Below are 22,319 nucleotides of genomic sequence, written 5' to 3'. Positions count from 1 at the left end.
GAGTGACACTTTGAATAATCTTGCATGGTCGAACGATTACCTCTCTACTGACCAATACATGTCAAGCAGCATTAAAATTTTAGCAATAAATAAGAATTACATTGTAGCTGCAATTCTATGTGCAATGCCTTCCACCAACAAAATTAATTGATTAGCTTCATGATTGGTTAAAAGGATTTGTTAATGCTAACCAAGCAAAAGCAAGCAACATCTTTTAACCAACAAATTCTATTATCTAGTTTACAACATTAGTCAGGGGAGTCACAACCAATTTAGTGGTGAATATTCCATATTCCATGGTACTGTGCCACAAAGAAATCAGTTCATGAAAGTTGCCTGACGTACAGCCAAACGTTGACACTGAAATTTATTTTCGCAGATAATAAAAACAGAAAATGCTGGAAAAACTCAGCAGGTCTGGCAGCAGCTGTGGAGAGAGAAACAGGGTTAACGTTTCGAGTCCATTTGACTCTTCTTCAGAGCTAAGATGAAGTAGAAATGTGATGTGATGGATTTTATACTGTTTAAGAGAGGCTGGAGCAAGTGGAATGTCATAGAAGATCAGGGATAGGTGACATCTAAGGAGAAATTGACAAAGATTTCATGGACATAAGACAAATGGAGTGTTGATGATAGTGGTAAGGATGAAAGAATGTGCTGAGTGTGGCATAAAGTCAAGATAGCCGAAATTGTTAAGAGCAGAACAAGAGTCAGCGTTCTGCAAAAGCACAATATCAAAACAAGTGACAGATGGCCCTATGAGGGCAGGGGAATTTGGGGCAAAAGGAATTTTTAAATGAACAAATAAATAAAAGAATAAAATAAAAATTGTATTAAAAAAAGGGGTCAAGCCGTTCCTCCAGGAACAGCACCTCATCTTCTGATTAGACACTCTACAGCCTTCCGGACTTAGCATCAAGTTCAACAACTTCATGAACTCTCTCCTCCATCTTGACCCCTTTTTTAATCCCATTTTTTAATATTTATTTATTTTATTCTTTTGTTTATTTGTTCATTTTTTAAATCCTTTTTCCCCAATCCCCACTCCCTCACAGGGCCATGTCACTTGTTTCTATATTGTGTTCTCTCAGAGCGCGGACCCTTATTATGATTTTAACACCTCTGCCATCCTACCTTATGACATTATCAGCACCTTTTCTTTACTCTTCACCACCACCAAAACTCCCTTTGTCTCGTGTCCAAGACATCTTCGTCAATCTCTTCTTAGCTGTCACCTACCTCTAACCTTCCATCTTGCCCCACTTCCTCTTAAACAGGATAAAATCCATCACATTTCTACTTCTCTTCAGCTCTGGAGTGTCATACAGACTCGAAACATTAACTCTGTTTCTCTCTCCACAGATTCTGCCAGACCTGAGTTTTTCTAGCATTTTCTGTTTTTTTTTTTCAGATTTCCAGCAGCTGCAGTACTTTACTTTTATTTTCCCTGAGGTTGAAGTTCAAAGTACAGTATGCTCCAGGCATCAGACTGCCATTTTGACTCCGCTCAAAGAAAAATTGAGGCACAACACCCACCACTGTCCCTTTTATCTTGATATAAAAATGCACATTTTTTTACTGCAAAGACTGGTTTCTATACAGAAATAGAATTAATTCAAATGCATGGTTTCTACAACAACTCTGAACAATGCCCAAAAGAAGCAGCAGATGCATTGTTAATCCTGCAAGGTGGCATCTGTGTTACTGAGGCTTTGCAATATGTCAGTGATAAAGATCGTACTCTTTGTTGATTGTGTTTCAAATTTCACTCCTTTTACACTGCTGTGATACAAGTTCTTTGGAACAGCAACTACACTTTTTGCCTAAAAAATAAAGACAAAGAGGAGATAGAATTCAGATTTTTAAAAGCTTGAGTTAAGGAATCAGTTCAAGTTTTGAATTCCATCAGGCAATGTGGGTCATGGAGACAATTTCAAAATGTGAAGATATGAGAATAGAGAAAGAACCACAGCAACATCTGGGGTTGTCACCCAGTGTGGCAAATCGTTTTCTGCGCATCTTGTTCCCTAAAGATTGGTGTAAAATCAGTTTCAGAAATAGATCACAAATCGTGTTTTTTCCAATGAGACTTAGGCAGATTTTTTCAAAAACAAGTTGCCTGTTAATGTCCCTGTTTAGGAAAGCTCATTCAAGTTTAAGCCTCTGGCATTGTAATTTCTTGTAACCTCTCTTTCTCTCTCCTCCTTCAAGTTGTCTTTCGTCACCTGTCCTAATAACTCTTTATGGGGCTCAGTCAAATTTTGTTTGTTAATGCTCCTGCGAAGCATCTTCAGGCATGATTGTGCTAGAGGCAAGAGAAAAATCCAGCTTGATTATATTATTTTACTTCTGAACCTATTCTTGATTAGCCTTGCTACAAATAAATAGTTAATTTAAAACTTCAACTATGCAAAACAGACTTAAGACTTGTGCACCTGAAAAAGTGTTTTATAATCACATAGCTCTCTGGTCAAACCTCACCTCAATACCATGTCCACTTCCATTCAACAACTCTCAAGACATTCAAGTACTGGAGGTTGTTAGAGAAATAGGCTGGTCCCTCGTACCAAAGGTTTGTGACAGAAGGAAAGCTGAAGAAACTCAAACTTTAAAGCCTCAAAAACAAATTTACTTCAAAATAAATGACAAAACCTTGCAAAAGGCAAATTTATGACTGAAGTCAGGAGAGTCTTCACACAATGTGTAATCAACCCACAAGATGGATTGCCAAGTCGCGCAGTAATTGCTTATAACATAATTGCATGCACAAATCGGGGTGTGGGGGTGAACAGTGTGGGAACTGTCTGGTTGAATGAACTTGGCTGGGCTAAAATGTCCAATCTCATCCATATTTTCCTTACATTTACCACAGCATGGACAGGTCTTTGCGACTATAGGGTGTAACATGTAATTATAATGTTACACAGTGGATTAGTACATTGCCCTTTCATCACTGGGACATTCTAATCTAACTACCCTAGGGTTAACATGTCCTCTCCTGGGAATGACAAAAGCATGATGAGAAATTTATTTTGGAATTCTCTACCCAATTCCGAATGAGCAGGGTCCAAAGCAGAGTACTATCCATTATTAAGTAATTGCTTGAAAAAGAGAAAATTCAAAGCATGTGGGGAGCAATCAGGACATTCTAAACCCACCCATTCTAATGCTCTCCTGGTCAGCTTCCCACATTCCATTCTTCATAAACACGAGTGCATCCAAATCTTTTCTGTCCGTCACCTAACTTGCACCATCCCATTTACCCATGTGTGAGTGCAGCTCCAGCAATATTCAACAAGCTTGACACCTTCCAGGACAAAGATTGGCATCTCTTCCAAAAACATTCATTCCCTCCATCACAGAGGCAACAGTGTGTACCATCTACAAGATGCACTGCAGAAACTCACCAAGGCTCCTAAGGCAGCACTTTCTAAACCCACGGTCGCTACCATCTAGAAGGACAAGGGCAGCAGGTGCATGGGAATACCACCACCTGGAAGTTACCCTCCAAGCCACTCACCACCCTGACTTGGAAATATATCACTGTTCCTTCACTGTCACTGGGTCAAAATCCTGGAACTCCCACCCTAAGAGCACTGTGGGTGTAACTACACCACATGGACTGCAGCGGTTCACCAGCTCACCACTGCCTTCTCAAGGGCAATTAGGGATGAGAAATAAATGCTGGCCTAGCCAGTGATGCCCACCACCCCTGTGCTTGCTGATTGGCTACTGGTCCAACAACATCTGATGGCCTCACCTCACTCTGTTCCTGTAAGCTCAACCAGCCCTGTACCACAAGAGTACTCTGCAGTCCTCCAATTGTGGCCTCTTGCAACCTCCGTTTCCTTTGCCCCACTTTGGGACTTGCACGTTGTATCACCTAGACTCAAGTTCTGGAATTTCCTCCAATAAACCTCTCCACCACTCTGCCCTCATTCAAAAAAGCTCCTTAAAAACCTCTCTGACTAAAATTTTGGTCACCTAATGTCAGCTCAACTTATATAGCGTCGATTTTTGTCTGATTATACTCCAGGGACATGCTTTGGGATATTTTAGTACATTAATGGTGCTGTACAAATGCAAGCTGTTTTTTTGGTTGACAAGTGAGATTAAACTAGGCAGCCCTGATGCATCAAATGATCCATTTCAGTGCTGTAACATACAATGATACTATTCAATAAATGCAGCACAAAATGTCACAGAGTCCACAATGCTTGGCCCTCTATCTAGCTCTGCTATATCTGGCCAGTGAATGTTGAAACTGACTCTGGGTCAACAAAATAAAAAAAAGTGTACACTCATCAGCAGTATCACTTTCATTAGCAGAAAAAAGCAAAAAGATTGCAAGGTTACGGAAAAGAAAATGTATGGCAAGTACGTTATATTATGATGAGCAAAACTGCCAAGCCTGTGTTTTCCGCAAGGAAGAATAAAGTCACCACACATTTTCCCCGTAACAAATTGAGTAACCTGAACATAAACTTTCCAAATTGCTATGTAGACTCGAAAGAAATCAGAAGTTGATCTATAAACAACTTGCCGACAAGAAAAATTTACTACAATCTTATTTTGAAAAAATGAAAATAATTCCATCTGTAACTCCTGTAAAATCTATACAATAGTAAATCTTCACTCGAGTCTTTGATAGTCCCATTGTCCACCCTTAGCTTAACTGACCCCACACAAAAGGAGAATGGTGGTGTCTACAAGGTTTACTGATCCTTAGCAACATCTGGAGTATCCTACTCAATTTGACCAATTCTCACAAGGCTTGCAGCTAAATTTTGTGATATTGCACATAGTAAGAGATGCTGTACCTTATCAGTGATCCGCTCTGACTCGTCCCCTGTTAGGTGGGTGATGCTGATCTCTCCAGCAGCAAGTGATGTGTCTGTGGTGGAAGATGACCTGGGTCTGTATTGATGCTGCTGCAGGATTGCAGTCAGTGAACTGTCCTGAGGTGCCTTCCGCACAAGATGAGGACTCCCTTTCTGGGTTTCAGCTGGGCCACTTTTTGACCTTCTACTGCTGCTATGGAGGCTGGCTCCTCTCTTGATGGATGGCCTAGACCGGATCTGCTGTAACACCCTGTTGAAGGCTGTGGGACGAGCAGGAAGATCATGGAGAGACATGGCATAGGACACACGGTGCATCTCAGGAGACCGTTCCTTTTCATCTGCAGAGTCATGATCAGAGTGTCCATGAGGATGGTGGTGAAGTTGAGAAGAATCTTGCATACTCTGATCACGTTCTCGAGACCGCTTTCGATGGTGGAAAAGTTGCTTCAGACCATGTCCAAACATACCACCTGAACCAGCTCCTTCAGATAGCTGCTGGATTTTCTTTGAAAAAAAAAAAGAGAACAAACTATTAGATCCTGTTCCCACACTTGGAGATTTGGTTTTCTCCCCAAGAACTGTACACCATTCTACAACAGTGGCCAGGGAACTGTTCGACTCCCAAACTTGTGCCCATACTGGGCTATTAACATTTTGTTCATAAAAATAAGATTAAAATCAAACACCATATTCCAGTAACAACAGCAAACATAAGCATTTTGTGATTCTGGTTTTAATTTTTTCCCTCTATTTTCTCCTGAACCTGCCTATTTTATGCTGGAGCATTAGCAGCAAGTATGCAATTTGCCACAATACAACCTTGCAATAGGGACTCTGTTGTCAATGGACAGCTGCTGAACAGAGATACAGATATTTCCCTACAGAAAAGAAAACCTGATTGAGTGAGGGTTGTGGTCAAAGCCTGGGAACAATTCATGGCATGGGGAAGGGGAGAAAAAATAAAAGGAACACACAAATATAAATTGCCACATATATCAAAGAGTATGTATCTATCAAGATAGACTTTTTATTAAAAAGCAAAATTCTAACTTTTTTTGAAACCTTCTTCACACAGGAAGACAGTTTCACAACAGCTTCCTAGTATTATGCTCAACTGTCTTCTTTCCACATGCAGGCTTAGGCAAGGAACAGTGAGTGTTGTCAGACTAAGCAGCTGTGGTACACTATTCAACAACAGGGAGCATACCAACCAAGCCCAATCATGTCCTCACCTCAGGACCTCACGCACACTTTTCAGCAATAGTCACTGGATGATCACCAGAATCAGGAACTCGGGCTGTTTTTCTCTTCTCGCACGGTCCCTGGCCTAAGGGTGCTGAGACCAATTGTCTCATCTGCTGGCTTGGCTGAGATCCATATTCGTCATCATTGAACTTATTATTCTCACAATGTCAAGCACTAAAATATAATGTTAGTAACTTTCTTATGCTTCCAAGTGATTATGAATACCAGTAGACAAGTGCTCCAACTGTAGGAGGTTCACAAATGTTTTACATCAGCATGGGCGTGAAAGCATAATTGCTAACAAATACTGCAGACATGATCGGATTACAGTCAACATCTCATTCATAATTTGGGCAGAGGCAAAAATCTATTTGTAAATTTTCATGAGGTGTAAATATCTCCTGCTTATTGTAAAACTTTGTTTGATTTTGAACTCGGAGACTTTCAGCAAAGCAGCCGAGTCACAAATAAATAGACTGTGCTTTGAGTAACTTCTATTTCTAATCATTGATGGAGGAACTGGGTGTGTGCCAGTTTAGAAATTTCAGTTTGTACAAACTGAAGGTTATTTTCTTCAAAATAATATAATTTCCTCCAGCAATGGTAGAACTGGTGAGGTTTCATGTTCATTTCCTGGTCTGTGTTGACTATGATTGCAGTAGGTGGGACACTTGCTTTAACTTCTGCAACATTAGGTTTGGGAGGGATGGTGTGAGGAAAATCAAGAACCATAGATCCAAGATACTAGAATGTGCCTTCACCAGTGGCCCTAGCAAAGCAAAGTCATAGCTTACTTTTAGAAGGGGAGGCCAACGAGAACACCAAATCACAAGCAAGCCAAGAAAAAGTGCAGTACGTAGTCACAGAATAACAATGAGAATTCTCAGTCATTGACTCGAAACATTAACTGTTTCACTCTCCACTGATGCTGTCAGGCCTGCTGAGTGTTTCCAGTATTTTCTATTTTAATATTTCTATTTTAACTGCCTAACAGCTCTGAGACACATTCGTGAATTGGAGTTTCATTGTTGTATAAACAGAGTGCGGCATGACATTTTTTTTTCTGAAAAACACTCCCAGTCACGAAAGGCAAAAGGAGAGATACTTAGAAAAATTATCTTCTACTGAAAAATTCTCTTTTGCAGTAAACCACTGGCTTGTCACTTCTCTATCATTGTGTGGCTTGACACCTTCAGTTCTCATTCAAAATGTCTTTGACCAACAAGCTCCATTTTTCTAATAATTGTACCTCATTTCACCAGAGGTACTGAAATGGACCAAGTTCACTCTGCAGCACAGCTATTAAAACTTGAGCAAATATATCCTGCCCAAACCACTCGGTTCCTTTTAATCACTTGTAGTGTCATATAAAAGAAGGTTACTCGACCGAATCCATTGTTTATGATATGGTAAACTGATTGGTTTATCTTGCAAACCACAGTCAATGAATGATCCAGACGCACAATACACTCACCCTTCAGCCAATTCCCCTCTGATATACTTTACTGCAAGCCAGCATGGCCTGCTTGCTATGCAAAATTTAACTCATCACAAAAGCTGAAAAAATTTTGAGTACTTTTGCTCTTTACTTGCAAGTGTGAGAAATATCCCATCACCCAGCAATATCTCACTCACCCAGGAGGATAAAATAGAAATAAAGGCACAAATCAATAACTAAATTAACTGGAATATGAAATGAATTATCAATATTTGGTGCTACACTGCAACTCATGCTAAAACAGAAACAAGTTGACATGATAGGTACTATAATCTGATTAGAATAGCCAACTTGAAAGGCACAAAATATTGCTGAAAATTAAAAGGAACTCCAGCACTCATTACAAGTGTTAAAAATCAAACTTGAAGATAATAACTTGAATATTTACCCTTCATGACATTTTCCAGAGTTATTGTTCCTACCAATTGCTCACAGACAATAAGTCCTGGGAGTTGACCTCATAACCTGGGCTGTGATGAAACTTTTCCCCTTAATGAAGCCTCCCTTTTTGACATCATCCACTACTTGACCAAGCAAGCCCAGCGTGGTGGCAGTGTGGCACTTGCTTCCAGATCGCACCTTGGCCTGATCCTCTAGTATTCTGGCACTTATTCCTCTCTTTCAAAATCATCATTCTGTACCACCCGACCAAGAACAATAAAAAATTTTATCATTGAGATATCTTCGCTACTTTCCTCCTTCAGCCCCTGCACCAAACAACTACTCATCCTTGATGATTTCAAACACCATCTCAACTCATCATGCTTCCTCTCTTCCAAGTTCACTGCCCTCTTATCCTCCCTAAATTTCTCCCACCATATGAAGTCCACATCCCAAATTCACAGCCCTTGACCTTGCCAATTCATTGGGTCTTGTTGGTCTGACCCTATTAATTTCAGATAACATGAGTTCTGATCACTGCCTTGGATGAGTCACCACCCACATTCCTCTTCCACACCCCAACCCTACTCTCTTCTGTAATCATTCCTGGAAAATATCAACCAATTCAATTACAGCTGCACTTTCAAGATCCTAAATATCTAGCCTTTGGCCCTCCGTTCACCCAATGTTTCAATTCCATCTTTTGCTGGCCTAGACCCCAATAAAACTATTACGCTCTCTCACCCTGATCAGCCCTCATCTCCACTCCCTTAAGTCCATGGGATGCAGACTTAAAATGATATGGTAGATAACTGGTTTAGCCATCCACGGCCACATCTGGTTGGACCACTTCAAACATAATTGGTTTCAGCTCTCATATGCTAAAACTATTCTCCGTTCCAAGACCATCTGGAAGGCAAAGATAACCCCGGTTTCTTTTTCCCATTGCTAACTGTCTTCTTAAAGCCCTATCTTGCCACCTTCAGCCTCACCAACAACAAGCACAAGCGATGCATGGGCTTCTTTGAGACAATGCAAAGAGCTTTCTCTGCTGGATCCCTCCCTTCCACTAGCTCACCTGACCAAACCACATTATGATCCTCCCTGCCCTACTCTGAACTCATATTTCTCTCGCTTCTATCTCTGAGCTCATCTTGTCCAAGGGACTCACCTCCTGTTCTCTTGAACCTATTCCCATTAAGCTGCTGATTAACCAAATTCCCCTCCTGACCCTCATGTTAGCCTCTATCTTAAATGGTTCTCTCTCTTCAGGTGTTGTCCAACAATCCTTTAAATCTACCGTCCTCATCTTTCTTTTCAAAAAACCAACCTCAAACCCCATCATCCTTGCGAACTATCATCCCACCTCCAACCTTCCTTCCCTCTTTAAAGTTCTTGAACATGCTGTCATCTCCCCAATTCATCCCCATCTTTGGCAGAACTCCGTGTTTCAATCCCACAAATCAGGTTTCTGCTCCAGCCACAGTACCAAAACAGCTCTTATCAAAGTCACAAATAACATCCTATGTAACTAAGGTAAACTGCCCTCCTCATCCTTCTTGACATGTCAGCAGTCTTAGAGACATTTGACCGCACCACCCTTCTTCAATACCCCTCTTCTGGTATCCAACAAAGTGGAATTGCTCTCACCTGGTTCCATCATCATCTAATTGTAGTCAGAGAATCACTTACCACGGCATCTTCCCAATCCCACACGGCTACTTACGATTCCACCCTTCCCCCCCCCCCTCCCCCGCACCCACCCCCCTGCCACCAAAGGTTCGATCTTTGGCCCCCTCCTATTTCTCATTTACATACTGCATCCAAAGGAACAGTAAGTTAGTTTTTACGTGTACACAGGCGGCACCGAGCTCTGCCTCACCACTGCCCCCCTCGGCTCCTCTACTGTTCCTAACGTCAGACAAGCTGTCTGATAACTTAAGTATTTGAAGAGCAGAAATTTCTTCCAATTAAACATTGGGGAGGCTAAAGCCATTATTATCAGTCCTTCTCCAAACTCCATTCCCTAGATACTAACTCCATCCTTCTGAGTTTAAGCCAGTCTGTTCTCAACCTTGCTGTCACAACGGATCCCAAGATGAGCTTCCGACCTCATATTCATGTCATCACTAAGGCCACCACTCTCCAGCTCCGTAACATATCCCAACTTTTACCGTCTCAGTTCACCTGCTGCTGAAACACTAGCTTATACTTTCATTACCTCCAGACTTGACTATTCCAATGGATTCCTGACTGGTCTCCCACATTTCACCCGTTGTAAACTTGAAGTTATCCAAAGCTCTGCTCCTCAAGCCTTTTACTTGTAGCAAGCTTTGTTTCCCTAACACCCACCTGTGCTTGCTGACCGACAATGCCTTGATTTTAAAATTCTCATCCTTCTTTCCAAATCCCTCCTTGACCTCACTCCTCCCTATTCTCTGCAATCTTCCCCAGTCTCACAACCCTCCGAGATATTCATGCTCCTCAAATTCTGGCCTTTTGTGTATTCCCAATTTTAACTGCTCCACCATCAGTGACGTGCCTTCAGTTGCTTATAGCCCAGGCTCTGGAACATCCTCCTGACAGCTCGCCACCTCCTTAAAACCTACCTCTATAAGCAGGCTTTTGGCCATCTGACCTAATACCTCGTGATGTGGCTCAGCATCATATTTTGCTTTAAAATGCTCCTGCAAAGCACCTTGGGACATTTCATTACATTAATGATGCTATATAAATACAAGTACTGTGTTTACTGTTATAACTCCAGTCACATAACTCCAAATTTCAGGTTTGCTTACTATAATTCTCAATGCTCTAATGTTTTCTGAGAAGTTTTGTTCTGTAATTAAGTAAAAATATGCAACCAGTTTACTATTTTAGAATCCACTGGCTACCATGTTTCAATGTACGCCAAAAAGAAAAAGTCTCCAATTTTCAGAAGTCAGAATGAGTGCATGCATTGTGTACCAAAACATGTTACCAGCCTACCAAGGTTGAGAACTTAAGCTGCAACACTGCTTCAAAACTAGTGGACACTTCAGAACTAGTAGACACCGTAACCTGGGCTCCAACCATACCTCTCAATCTAGAAAATGGAATTTAGATCATTGCTTGAAACGAAAGTATGTGTTTTCTGTTAAAAACTGCATGTCAGCCAATCTGGTCATCTTGGATGCAGATGAGGCTTCTACAGTGGCCCGGTCAAACATTTGGGCAACTGAAATGTTCAGAGTTATGAGCTCAACATGCAGTGTCTTGACCCAATTCCTGTCTAGAATGAAGACCAATCATCTGTAGCTGTCTGACTCATTCAATGATCACTGTGGTAATTATGTAATCTCACTGAAAGAAAATATCCTAAACTTTTGATTCCCATGAGCATAAGAACTTGGAAACATACAGATTGTTAAATTACCTGGCCAGCTTCATTCAGTCATTTTCCATCTACCCAAAATCCATGTCTTCCTTTGCTAAATCAGAAATTGATGAAATTCAATCTTTGAAAGCTCCAGCTGAGGCAGAGTCCGCTTTACTAAGTGATGAGTCTATTTCACAAGTCAGTGACGAAGCAGTTAAGATTTTGCTCAATTCACAGCCTCTTTATCTTACATTTCAAGCACATATGTGGAAATACAATTCTAAAATATATACAACTCCAAGTGCTGTCCTTTTCAGATATTCCAATCAGATCAAAATGGATAGCTACACTTTTCCCAATAAGTTGCTGCATCACATTGTGTGGGGCTCATGCTCTGCAGCCCTAGAACTATAATCAGAGCCTTTCAGGTGGCCACAAATAAACTGGACATAGTGAATTGACACAGTTGCCTCACATTGTTTGAGAGACATGCCAAAGCTGTTCTGCATCATTTATTTTATTTACTTAATTGTCATTTTTGCTCCATGGCTATGTCCTTCATTTACCACCCCTCATGAAGAAAGACCTCATAGTTACATTCAGTTCCATACCTATCAGTATCTTGCCCAGGAAACCACTCTTGACAAATCAGCACAGACCATGAGTTCAGTAGTATTCAAATTCCACCTAGATGGTGAGAAGTAGGATTCCTGGCTGATTTCCTCCCCTCCCTATATGGGACACAGAGATTAAATACACATACTAACTTCTTTCCTATCTCAGGTGAGGTAAATCAGCATACTGGGAATTAAAACAGAGACCCTGGGGATAAAGGAGGGGCATGCACACCACATTTTTTGCTATTCTCTCCCTTTCCATCTTATCCAAAGCCCAGAGTTGACTTCAATATCCCCACAACTTTGAGTGCAGCTATGCTTCTATCACACCAGGCATTTGCCTTCAGTCACTCGGCCATTAAGAGAGATCGAATGGTAATTTTTAATTTCTCGTGGGAGAAGAGGGAGCTTTGGGCATTTTTTTCCATTTAAACTTGAAGTAGCTAAGCATCAAGGTCAGAAAACAATTATGCAGAGGCCAGGGGAAATCAAAACTCCTCTCAAAATGACTGAGACTAGACTGGGTAGAACTAAGATTGGATCAGAATGAATCAGTTCAGGAAAGGAGGGAGGAAGGCAAGAAAGAAGAAAACTCCACAATGTAAAACAAGAAATGCATCAAAAAGCAGAGCCAGCCACAGTACAAATTCACTGCATAACTAATCAGAAGGCACATCATCCAGATGTGCCAAATGATACTCACTTGTAAACCAGAACAAGTGACTGCACTTCAAGGCTTTGTGTGCGCGCGCATGTGCAGGTGCGTATCTCACTTCGCTGCAAGAAAAAGGGATAGTTGGAAAAAGAAACAGAATATATAAATATAATCTATTGAGGAAAGCTCTGAAATTCATGCCTACAATTCCCAGTTACAGATTTCAGACAACCCATCTACAGAAAGGTTGTTTCCCCAAATGGAAGGCGAGGAGCAGGGGGGACGGTGAGACATGACTCCTCCCAAATTTGTTTTACACACTTTGCAAATGATTGCAAAGCTGGAAACAGTGTCCATATCTCTTAACAGGTGCGCTCGCACAAGGAACTCAAAGTTAGCATACAGATGCAGCAAGCAATTACTGAAGGCAAATGGCATATTAGCCATTATTGCAAGGGAATTGGAGTATCAGAATAAGGAAGTCTTGCTACAATAAGGCTTTGGTGAGACTACACCCAGAATACTGTATGCAGTCTTGGGATCCATATTTAAGGATGGATATGCTTGCATTGCATGTTGTACAGCAAAGGTTCACTCAGCTCGTTCCTAGAATGAGGGGGTTGTCCTACGATGAGAGGCTCAGTAAATTGGATCTAAATTATCTGGAGTTTAGAAGAATGAGAGGTGATCTCATTAAATCATACAAGATTCCCAAGGGTCTTGGCGGGGTAGACACTAAGAGGTTATTTCCCCTGGCTGGGGAATCCAGGACATGGGAACACCATCTCAGGATAAGGGTGCGATCATTTATGACTGAGATAAGGAGAAATTTTCTTCACTCAAAGGGTTGCGAACATTTGGAATTCTCTACCCAGAGGGTTGTGGATACTCCAAAGTTGACTATATTTAAAGATGCATAGATAGGATTTTGGTTCGTCAGGAAGTCAAGGATATGGAAGCAGATGAGAAAGTCCAAGATCAGCCACGATTATACTGAATGGCAGGGCAGGCTTGACGGGTTGTAAGGTCTACTCCTGCTCCTTGTTCTTGTGTTCTTGTGTAACTGGGATTATTAGGTGAAAATGGGTGGAGAGAGGAAAGAAATCAAGTCAACCATGAACCAATCACCCACAGATCAATCTGCTTTGGCACCAAGATACCACATATCTTATGAAATATTATTGGCCTATTCAACCACATTGCACTTCCTTTAAATTTAGCATTTGTCCTCATAAATAAACCACAATAAAGTGAACCAATCTTACTGTTATAAAATGTTCTAGAGGTGTAATTTATTGGTAGGCATGGTGATGGAATGGCAATTCACTCACGCCACAAATTTTCAATTTAGCCTTGAAACTGTTGGGGACATGGGGGGTGGAGGGGGGAAGGGGAGTCAAACCAACGGCAGGCACTTCGACATAGAGAATGCAGGGCCTAAGTCAGATCAACAACCTATCTTCAATCTTCACAACCGGGCAAAGTATACAACACATATAGTTGGTGACACGGAGGAAAAATACTGAAACAAATTACTATAGACTTTAACAGGTTAGATTGTTTTGGGCTAAAGGTAAAGTATTCACAATTGTCCACATCAGCTGCCATGTGCCAAGGATATTAATTTGCAAATGGAAGAAATTAGTTTAAATTGAGGGCACGGCAGCTTTAAGTTTTATTTTTGCTTTCCTTCCAGGAAAAGCTCAAATTTGAAACACAGCAATGCAATACTAGTATCTATTATTCATAGTAAATTAAAAACATGGTTCAAAATGATAGGCTATTCGTTTCCACTATATCACTGAGTTATTAATCTTCCTTCCTTGTGGAAATAAGAGCATCCTGTTCAATGTCATGTGCTGTACTAGCCTCTATTTATAAAAATACACTGCAGTATGTGCTTCTATTAATGAGCAATGGGAGCACAAGGGGCAATAACTAGAGTGTAGTGAACGGCCATTGGTGAATTACAAAACAGTAATAAAATTGAGAGGTTCAGACAATGTCATGAATCATAAAATTGAAACGTGACCAATTTGCTTTCACAACTGCAAGACTGGATTAGGGTTTCAAGCTCCATGTCAACCACTTATTGCACTTACAAAGATAGAGAACCTGTAATATTTTTAATGAACAGAAATCACTGAAGATGACTTAATTTATTTGATTTTCTACCTCTTTTAGTTCTTTCTGGCTCTTTTCTTGGGCTATGATTCAAATTCAATACCTAACTTCAATGATCATTTCTCATGTGCAAGTTGAAGCTGCACGTCTATGCAGGCCATTTGAGTGTGCAGATCACAGTTAAGCCCGACACTATCTTCAGCCAATGTATCCACATCCACTTTACAACAGGATTTATTGGATAGTGATTATGACTGGGTTGATTTTCCACTCTGCTGGCAGAGACATTAATCAATTTGCCCCACCCAGATAGATCACTGCCCGGCTGAAACTAAGTAACTGCACAAATCAGCAGATTCACTGGGATTCAATCAAAGGACACTACTTTTTACAGCATGCACAAGTGAAATTTAATTTCAATACTGAATTATGCACCAAATGCATCTTTCACTGGACTTTTCACCTGTGACCCCAATACACCAGCTGCAGTAACAATTCCTTCCTGCCCAATTACTTGACCTTATATTTCCATTCCAAAAATCCACATTGAAAAAAGTGCAGCCAATAATCATTTCAATTACTCAGCACGCAACAAACCGCTGACCACAAATAAATAGAGCGCCAATGGTCTGCTAACCACCCTTGGGTGCAATACGATAGATCAGTTAGCAATACCGTATTCACACAAGGTTAAATTTGAAATCAGAAGAATCATACTCTCGGCTCTGAGCCTTAAATCTGGTTGTCACATTAATCACTCCCACTCCTCCCAAACCTCTTTCCTTCCAGGTGAGATGAAGCGTGGTGAAAGCAGGGAGCAATAATGTCAGGTGAGAAGTTCAAATAATTAAAAGTTTGCTTTTATATGGTGCCTTTGACATAGCAGACCACCCCCAAGGTGCTTCACCAGGGAGCATTGCCAGACAAAATTTAAAACCACACAAGGAAAGCTCGGTTAAAGAAGTAGGATTTTGGGGTATTCCCTCCCACCACCGCCCCCCCCCCCCCCCCCCCCACCCCCCCCCCCCCCCCCCCCACCACCCCCCACCCACCCCCCAAAAAAATATCAACCTATGTCATTATTAGAAGGAAAGAGGAACCTATTTGTCTACTGTACCTTCAGATCTTGAGTTTTGCTGTTGCGGGATGATGGAGGCAGTGAGAGCGATGGGCAGGCAGCATCTGTTGGAGCAGCATCACCTTGCTGCCTTAGTGCAGCATCAGCACCAGCTCCCTGCTTCACCCCCTGCTCCTCATCCAGGGGCAGCTCATCGGACTTGCACCGCTTCATCTGCAAAATAAAAGGGAGGGCGGAGGGGGGGGGGATTGGGATCTTGCTTTGTACATTCATTAAAGCTCCCACCTCCCCACCAGAGGCACAAATGAAAGAGAGAAAAAGCCCTGAATTAGATATTACCGGTGACCGGAAAAAAAAAAATTACTCTCCCACCCACATAAACCCTTCAGCCCAATTACACACACACACAAAAAAAAAATTAAGACTTTGGAGGTAAATTTTCATGGCGACACCGCCTTTTGATTTTCAGCAGGAAAATTACCTCAGCGGCTAAAATGCACAACACTTCACTTAATGAATTTATAAATCCTGTCGATTTAAGCAACCGCCGATGGATATTTACATTATTTTTTTTTAACCGCCATCACCGAAGCCCCTTCGACGCGCCGCCGTCTGACTGAGAGGACCAGCCATGTCCGCGGCTGGGGCTTGGGTGGGACCAGAGCAATCCCCGCCCCCTTTGCACCGCCAACCAAACCTGCCCACCAGCCGGAAGGGACTGCCGATGATGATTGACATCCTCTCCGGCCGATCGGGAGCGTGAGATGTGTGAGATGGTGTGGGCGGGGCTTGTGGGGCCACATTCAAGGTAGGTTGCAGCTGGTGGCTCACATTTGTGTGGTCAGAGAGGGAGGCAGAAAACTTATTAGAGCTCCTCTGCACTGCACAGGCATTCTAATGTTCTTACTATAACATTTATGGGGCACCTTTAACACAAAATATCTCACTGGAGCAATAACCAAAATTTTCACAATGACCCATATTAAGCCAATATTGGGTGACCCAATTGGTCAATGAGGTCAATTGCTCTATCCAGCTCTACTTGTCCCACCCCCCACCCTTAAACCATCTTATATTTCACTTCTCTTCTATTTTAACTTAGTTCTGGTGAAGGGTCATTCAGACTCGAAACGTTAACTGTGCTCCTCTCTGCAGATGCTGCCAGACCTGCTGAATTTTTCCAGGTATTTTTGTTTTTGTTTTGGATTTCCAGCATCCGCAGTTTTTTGCTTTTATCTTAGGTCAATGAGGAATGTTTTTCTTTCTTCTTCAGTTCTCTGCCTGAAGGCAAATCCAACCTACAGCGCCATGAACTCCACCATGGAAAGGAAACAGGTCCCAAATCCATCCCAGCCAGAACAGGGATTGAATTCTATGCCCTTGGCACAAATTTGCTTCACACTGGCTATCTAGCCAATTGGTCCACTAAGGACTCCAACTTCCTGTGGTAATATGCACTTTTGCAGGCATGCTGTAGTCCGGAGCTATGAATAGAGGCTCCAATTTTCTTTCCATCAGATGGCTGGCCAGGAATCTCTCCCACTCTTAACACATGACAATGGCATATGTTGGAAGAATTGTATATTGATATTCAACCTGGCTTGCAGCGTTATAAATGTAGCTTCCTTGGCCATCAAGTCCTGGGGCAGCACTTGAATCTGGAGCTTCTAGTTCAGAGTCAGGGACACTGCCCATTGTGCCACAAAACCTCCACAAGGAAGGTTTTAAGGAGCATTTAAAAGGAAGAGATGTTGGGGGTGAGGATGAGTGTAGAATTCCATAGCTTGGGGCCGAGGCTACCAATGTTACCATTTCCAAGGGTGGAGTAATTAAAATTGGTGATGCAGAAGAGGCCAGAACATATATTTAAATAAAGTGGAAATCTAGGGGTGTGTTCCATCTCTCTATCTGTTGCTAAATATTAATACTTAACAGGTTTTGAGGAATTTTTCAAGACAGGGTATGAATCAGTCAGAACATGCCAAACGGAAACAAGCCATGCAGCTCAACTAGACTGTGTTGGTGTTTGAAAGCTCTGCTGCCATGTGAGAAATCTAAGAGAAATGTGCAGGAAGCCACAGTCAGAGAATGTGGTAACTGGAGGAGATTACAGCAATAAGCTAACTTCGCATGGGGGAAATGTCATTTTGAGGCAGTTATAAATGAGAACAAGAAATTCCCTTCTTAAATCTCTTTGTTTTGTCATTGCCTTTTTCTCTTGTGAAAGAATAAATCTGGATTTACATAGCATCTTTCACATCCACAGAACATCCCAAATTGCTTGACAGCTAAATATTTACTTTTTGATAGTCACTTGTGTTGTAGGGAAATGCTGGAGCCAATTTGCACACAGTCAGGTGCCACCATCAGCAATGAGATAGATAACTAATAAGCTATGCTTATAGTTGCACTGATTGGGGGCTAATTGCTGATAACTCCTCTTCAATTAGTACCACTGGATCTTCTACATCCAAAGAGTTGCTTGGTAGGACAGAACTTGAATATTGTTGAAAAGAGAGACTTGTTCCTGAAAATGTTTGTCTTGCAATCACCAGGACAAATGCAAGAATGCCAAATTTCAAACAATCACAGCAAAAGCCGTGTGCCTTTTTTGAATTGACAGAAGTTCAGGGATCTGAAAGTTCCACATTTCTTGCTCCATGACAATACCTTGGACAATCAGAGTCAACTTGCCAACCAACAGCACCTTTCTCCTGTCTTAAAAATTGTTGTGATCATTTGAAATTTGGCATTCTTGCCTTTGTCGTGATGCGTGCAAGCCGAAAATCTTCGGCAACATGTCTATCTTTTCAGCAGTATTCAAATTATGCATTACTTATTAGGAGCAGGAATAGACCACTCGGCCCCTCGAGACTACTCCGTCATTCAATAAGATCATGGCTGATCTGATTGTAACCTCAAATCCACATTCCCACCTATCCTTGATAACCTTTTACCCCCTTGCTTATCAAGAATCTATCTACCTCTGCCTTAAAAATATTCAGACTTTGCTTTTACCGCCTTTTGAAGAACAGAGTTCCAAAGACTCACACCCTCTGAGAGAAAAAAATTCTCTTCATCTCTGTCTTAAATGGACAACCCTTATTTTTAAACAGTGACCCATATTTCTAGATTCTCCCACAACAGGAAATATCCTTTCCACACCCACCCTGCCAAGACCCTTCAGCAACTTATATGTTTCAATCAAGTCACCTCTTACACTTCTAAATGCCAGAGGATACAAGCCCAGCCTATCCAACGTTTCCTCATAAGACAATCTGTCCATTCCACATTTTAATGTAGTAAACCTTCTCTGAACTGCTTCCAACGCATTTACATCCTTCCTTAAATAAGAAGACCACAACTGTACACAGCATTCCAGATGTGGTCCCACCAATTCCTTGTATAAGTGAAGCATAACCCCCATACTTTTGTATTGAATCCCCATTGCAATAAATGATAGCATTCTATTAGCTTCCCTAATTACTTGCTGTGCCTGCACCCTAACCTTTTGCAATTCATGCCCTAGGACAACCAGATCCCTCTGCAACTCGTAGCTCTGCAATCTCTCACCATTTAGATAATATGCTTTATTATTCTTCCTGTCAAAATGGACAATTTCACATCTGCCCACATTATACTCCATTTGTCAGATCTTTACTGACTCACTTAACCTAACTATAATCCCTCTAAAGCATCATTATTTCCTCTTCACAACTTACTTTCCTACCTATCTTTGTATCATCAGCAAATTTAGCAACCATTCCTTCTAGTCCCTTCTTCCAAGTCATTTATATAAATTGTAAAAAGTTGAGGCCCCAGCACAGATCCCTGTGGCACACCACTCGTCACATCTGGCCAACCAGAAAAATGACCCATTTATGCCTATTCTGGGTTTCCTGTTAGCCAGCCAATCTTCTATCTAGACCAATATGTTACCCCTACACCATGAGCTTTTATTTTATTTTCCGCAATAACCTTTGATGTGGTCCCTTATATAATGCCTTCTGGAAATCTATTTACAGTACGTCCACCGGTTCCCTTTATCCACAGCAGAAATTACTTCTTCAAAGAACTCCAATAAATTGGTTAAACATTATTCCCTTTCACAAAACCATGTTGACCCTGCCTGATTACATTGAATTTTTCTGATTGCCCTACTACAACATGTTTAACGATAGTGTCTCACATTTTTCCTCCGACAGATGTTAAGCTAACTGACCTGGAGTTTTCAAATTTCTGTCTCGCCACCTTTTTGAATAAAGGGGTTACATTCGCTATTTTCCAATCTAATAGAACCTTCCTCAAATCTAGAGAATTTTGGAAAGTTAAAACCAACACTATCTCACTAGTGTAATGATCCCAGCTGATGTTATTACTGGACAAGTCAGGTCCCAGATTGGAACCTAGCTTGCTAAACCATGATATATTTTTTAAAATTTTAAACCGTGGAGGGTACAAACTGAAACAGATACACAGGAATCTGCTGTTGACCTTCTAACAAAAAGATAAAACGTTTATTAAACAAAAATATTCACTATATTACACTGGATCACAAAAAGGTTGGAAAGATTTCAACACACGCACAAAGGAAAAAATGATTCAAACTCACACTATCCCTTTTATCCCAGCAATACCCTTGTAGACCTGACACTCCAGCGAAGAGATAGCACTATTCCCACACCAAGGCTGGAGCTGATTCAGTTTCAAAGAGGGTTCTTTTCCAATAGACTCCCGCATATTTACTAGAAGCCCTGCCACAATTGGTATCTCCCTTGAGATATTCAGAAAACTCACTCTAAATTCATGATTACTTTAACTTTAGAGCAATACACATGAGTTGCTTAAATTCATTTCCTCAGCAATCGGGCAACATTTCCAACAACAGAGTCTTATGGTGGAATCATCTCAGATTTGCACAAAGTGCGGTAGCAGGCAGGAAAAAAGTCGTTTTATCCGCCAGCCGCAATGGTGGGATTTCGTACCGTATTGTCCCATTCCTGCCTCATAAATTATGCAGCCACAGGAAACACGCCGTCTCGCTGGTGGGTGCCTTCCGAGTTGCCCGCCATGCCGTTACCCCACCGCTTCCTCAAGCAGGGCATCATATTTAAACTGCAGCCGCGTGCTGCACACTTCTCAGTATTTGCAGCCCAGGACTGGTCATGGTCCCAAAAGCCAAGACGAGTGCAGCCCCACCACTCCAATTCAGTGACACATCCCGGGAGGCCTTCTGGACGCCATGGAGGCCCGCCACAATGTCCTCTACCCCAGCTCTTGCTGCAGGAGGCCCATCAGTCTCACCACTCCAGCAGAGGAGGCGGAGGTGGAGGCAGAGACGGTCAGTGCCAATGCTGCACACAGGAAGTCAGCCATCCATTATAGAAAATGGATGAATGATCTCATCCGTACCACCAGGGTAAGGCAACCATTTTATCACTCTAAGTGCACACACTCACAAGACCATCACAAATACGCTGGCATCTCACTCACTGCCAGTCAAGGGACATCATCACTCGCTTTCTCGCATACACCCTCACATCTCCTTCTGGCCTTATCTCCTCTGGAGACTGCCTCCTCAGCCCTCATCATCTTGAGGCCACTTGCACAGATCCACATGTGCCCCCTTCCCCAGTGCAGCCCTTGCCCTGCAGGCTCTTGCCTTGCCTGAGGCCACTTCCCTCCCTTCTCCAAGCAAGCCCAAGCCCTGCAGCCATTGAAAAGCCACCCCTGGCTGGTCTGGTACGTAGAGACCTGCCCGTGAGGCCCCTCTTAAAGTGATACAGCTGTCTGTGAAGCCTGGCACTAACGATTGAGAGTGCTGCCCAAAGCAAAGTATGCAAACAAACCTCGAAGTCCCGAGCAAAGTGCAGCTCGCCAGGTGCACATTGCTTATGTACATGTGAAATACTGACATGCTCAGATGACCCAGTGTTGGGGCTGATTCCGGCGACCAGGGCCTATAATGAGATGTATTCATGGACATTGAAGTATTGCTGATGGACATTGAAGTCCTCCAGCCAGAGTACATTCTGCGTCCTTGCCACCCTCACTGCTTCCTCCAAGTGGTGTTCAATATGGAGGAGTGCTGATTCATCAGCTGAGGGGGGTCGGTGTGTGGTAATCAGCAGGAGATTTTCATGCCCATGTTTGACCTGATTCCATGACACTTCATGGAGTCCTGATTCGATGTTGAGAGCTCCCAGGGCAACTCCCTCCTGACTGTATACAACTATGCAGCCATATCTGCTGGGTCTGTCCTGCCAGTGGGACAGGACGTACCCAGGGATGGTGATGATGATGTCTGGGACATTATCTATAACGTATGATTCCATGAGTGTGACTCTATCAGGCTGTTGCTTGACTAGCCTGAATTCCTCCCTCCCTTCCATTGCCTGTTTACTGCTATTTTTGTGATGTTACTTGTATCCTCTATTGTCCAGACAGATGCAAAATACCTGTTCAATTCATCTGTCATCTCTTTATTGTCCATTGTTAATTCCCAAGACTCACTTTCAATAG

General features: G+C 42.1%; 1 protein-coding gene across 3 annotated transcripts in view; it reads right to left on the bottom strand.

Moving 5' to 3' along the window:
- Positions 1-16,449, bottom strand: part of tmcc2 (transmembrane and coiled-coil domain family 2) — a 166,006-nt gene extending 149,557 nt beyond the window's left edge. For 2 of the 3 annotated variants that reach the window (XR_005943984.1, XM_041195298.1), the window contains exons 1-3: positions 16,279-16,438; positions 15,837-16,010; positions 4,821-5,345 (exon numbers count right to left, since the gene is read on the bottom strand). Coding sequence is in view for 2 of the 3 variants with exons in the window: in XM_041195298.1 (XP_041051232.1) it covers positions 4,821-5,345; positions 15,837-16,010 (699 nt within the window). In the remaining variant the exon portion in view is untranslated. Of the gene's footprint in view, positions 1-4,820; positions 5,346-15,836; positions 16,011-16,278 lie in introns of all 3 variants that reach the window. The other variant, XM_041195299.1, reaches the window with a different exon arrangement.
- Positions 16,450-22,319: the final 5,870 nt, after the last annotated feature.

The sequence above is a fragment of the Carcharodon carcharias genome, chromosome 9, assembly GCF_017639515.1.
Source record: "Carcharodon carcharias isolate sCarCar2 chromosome 9, sCarCar2.pri, whole genome shotgun sequence".
Classification (NCBI taxonomy): Eukaryota; Metazoa; Chordata; class Chondrichthyes; order Lamniformes; family Lamnidae; genus Carcharodon; species Carcharodon carcharias.
This window is presented reverse-complemented; position numbering and strand designations above follow the sequence as displayed.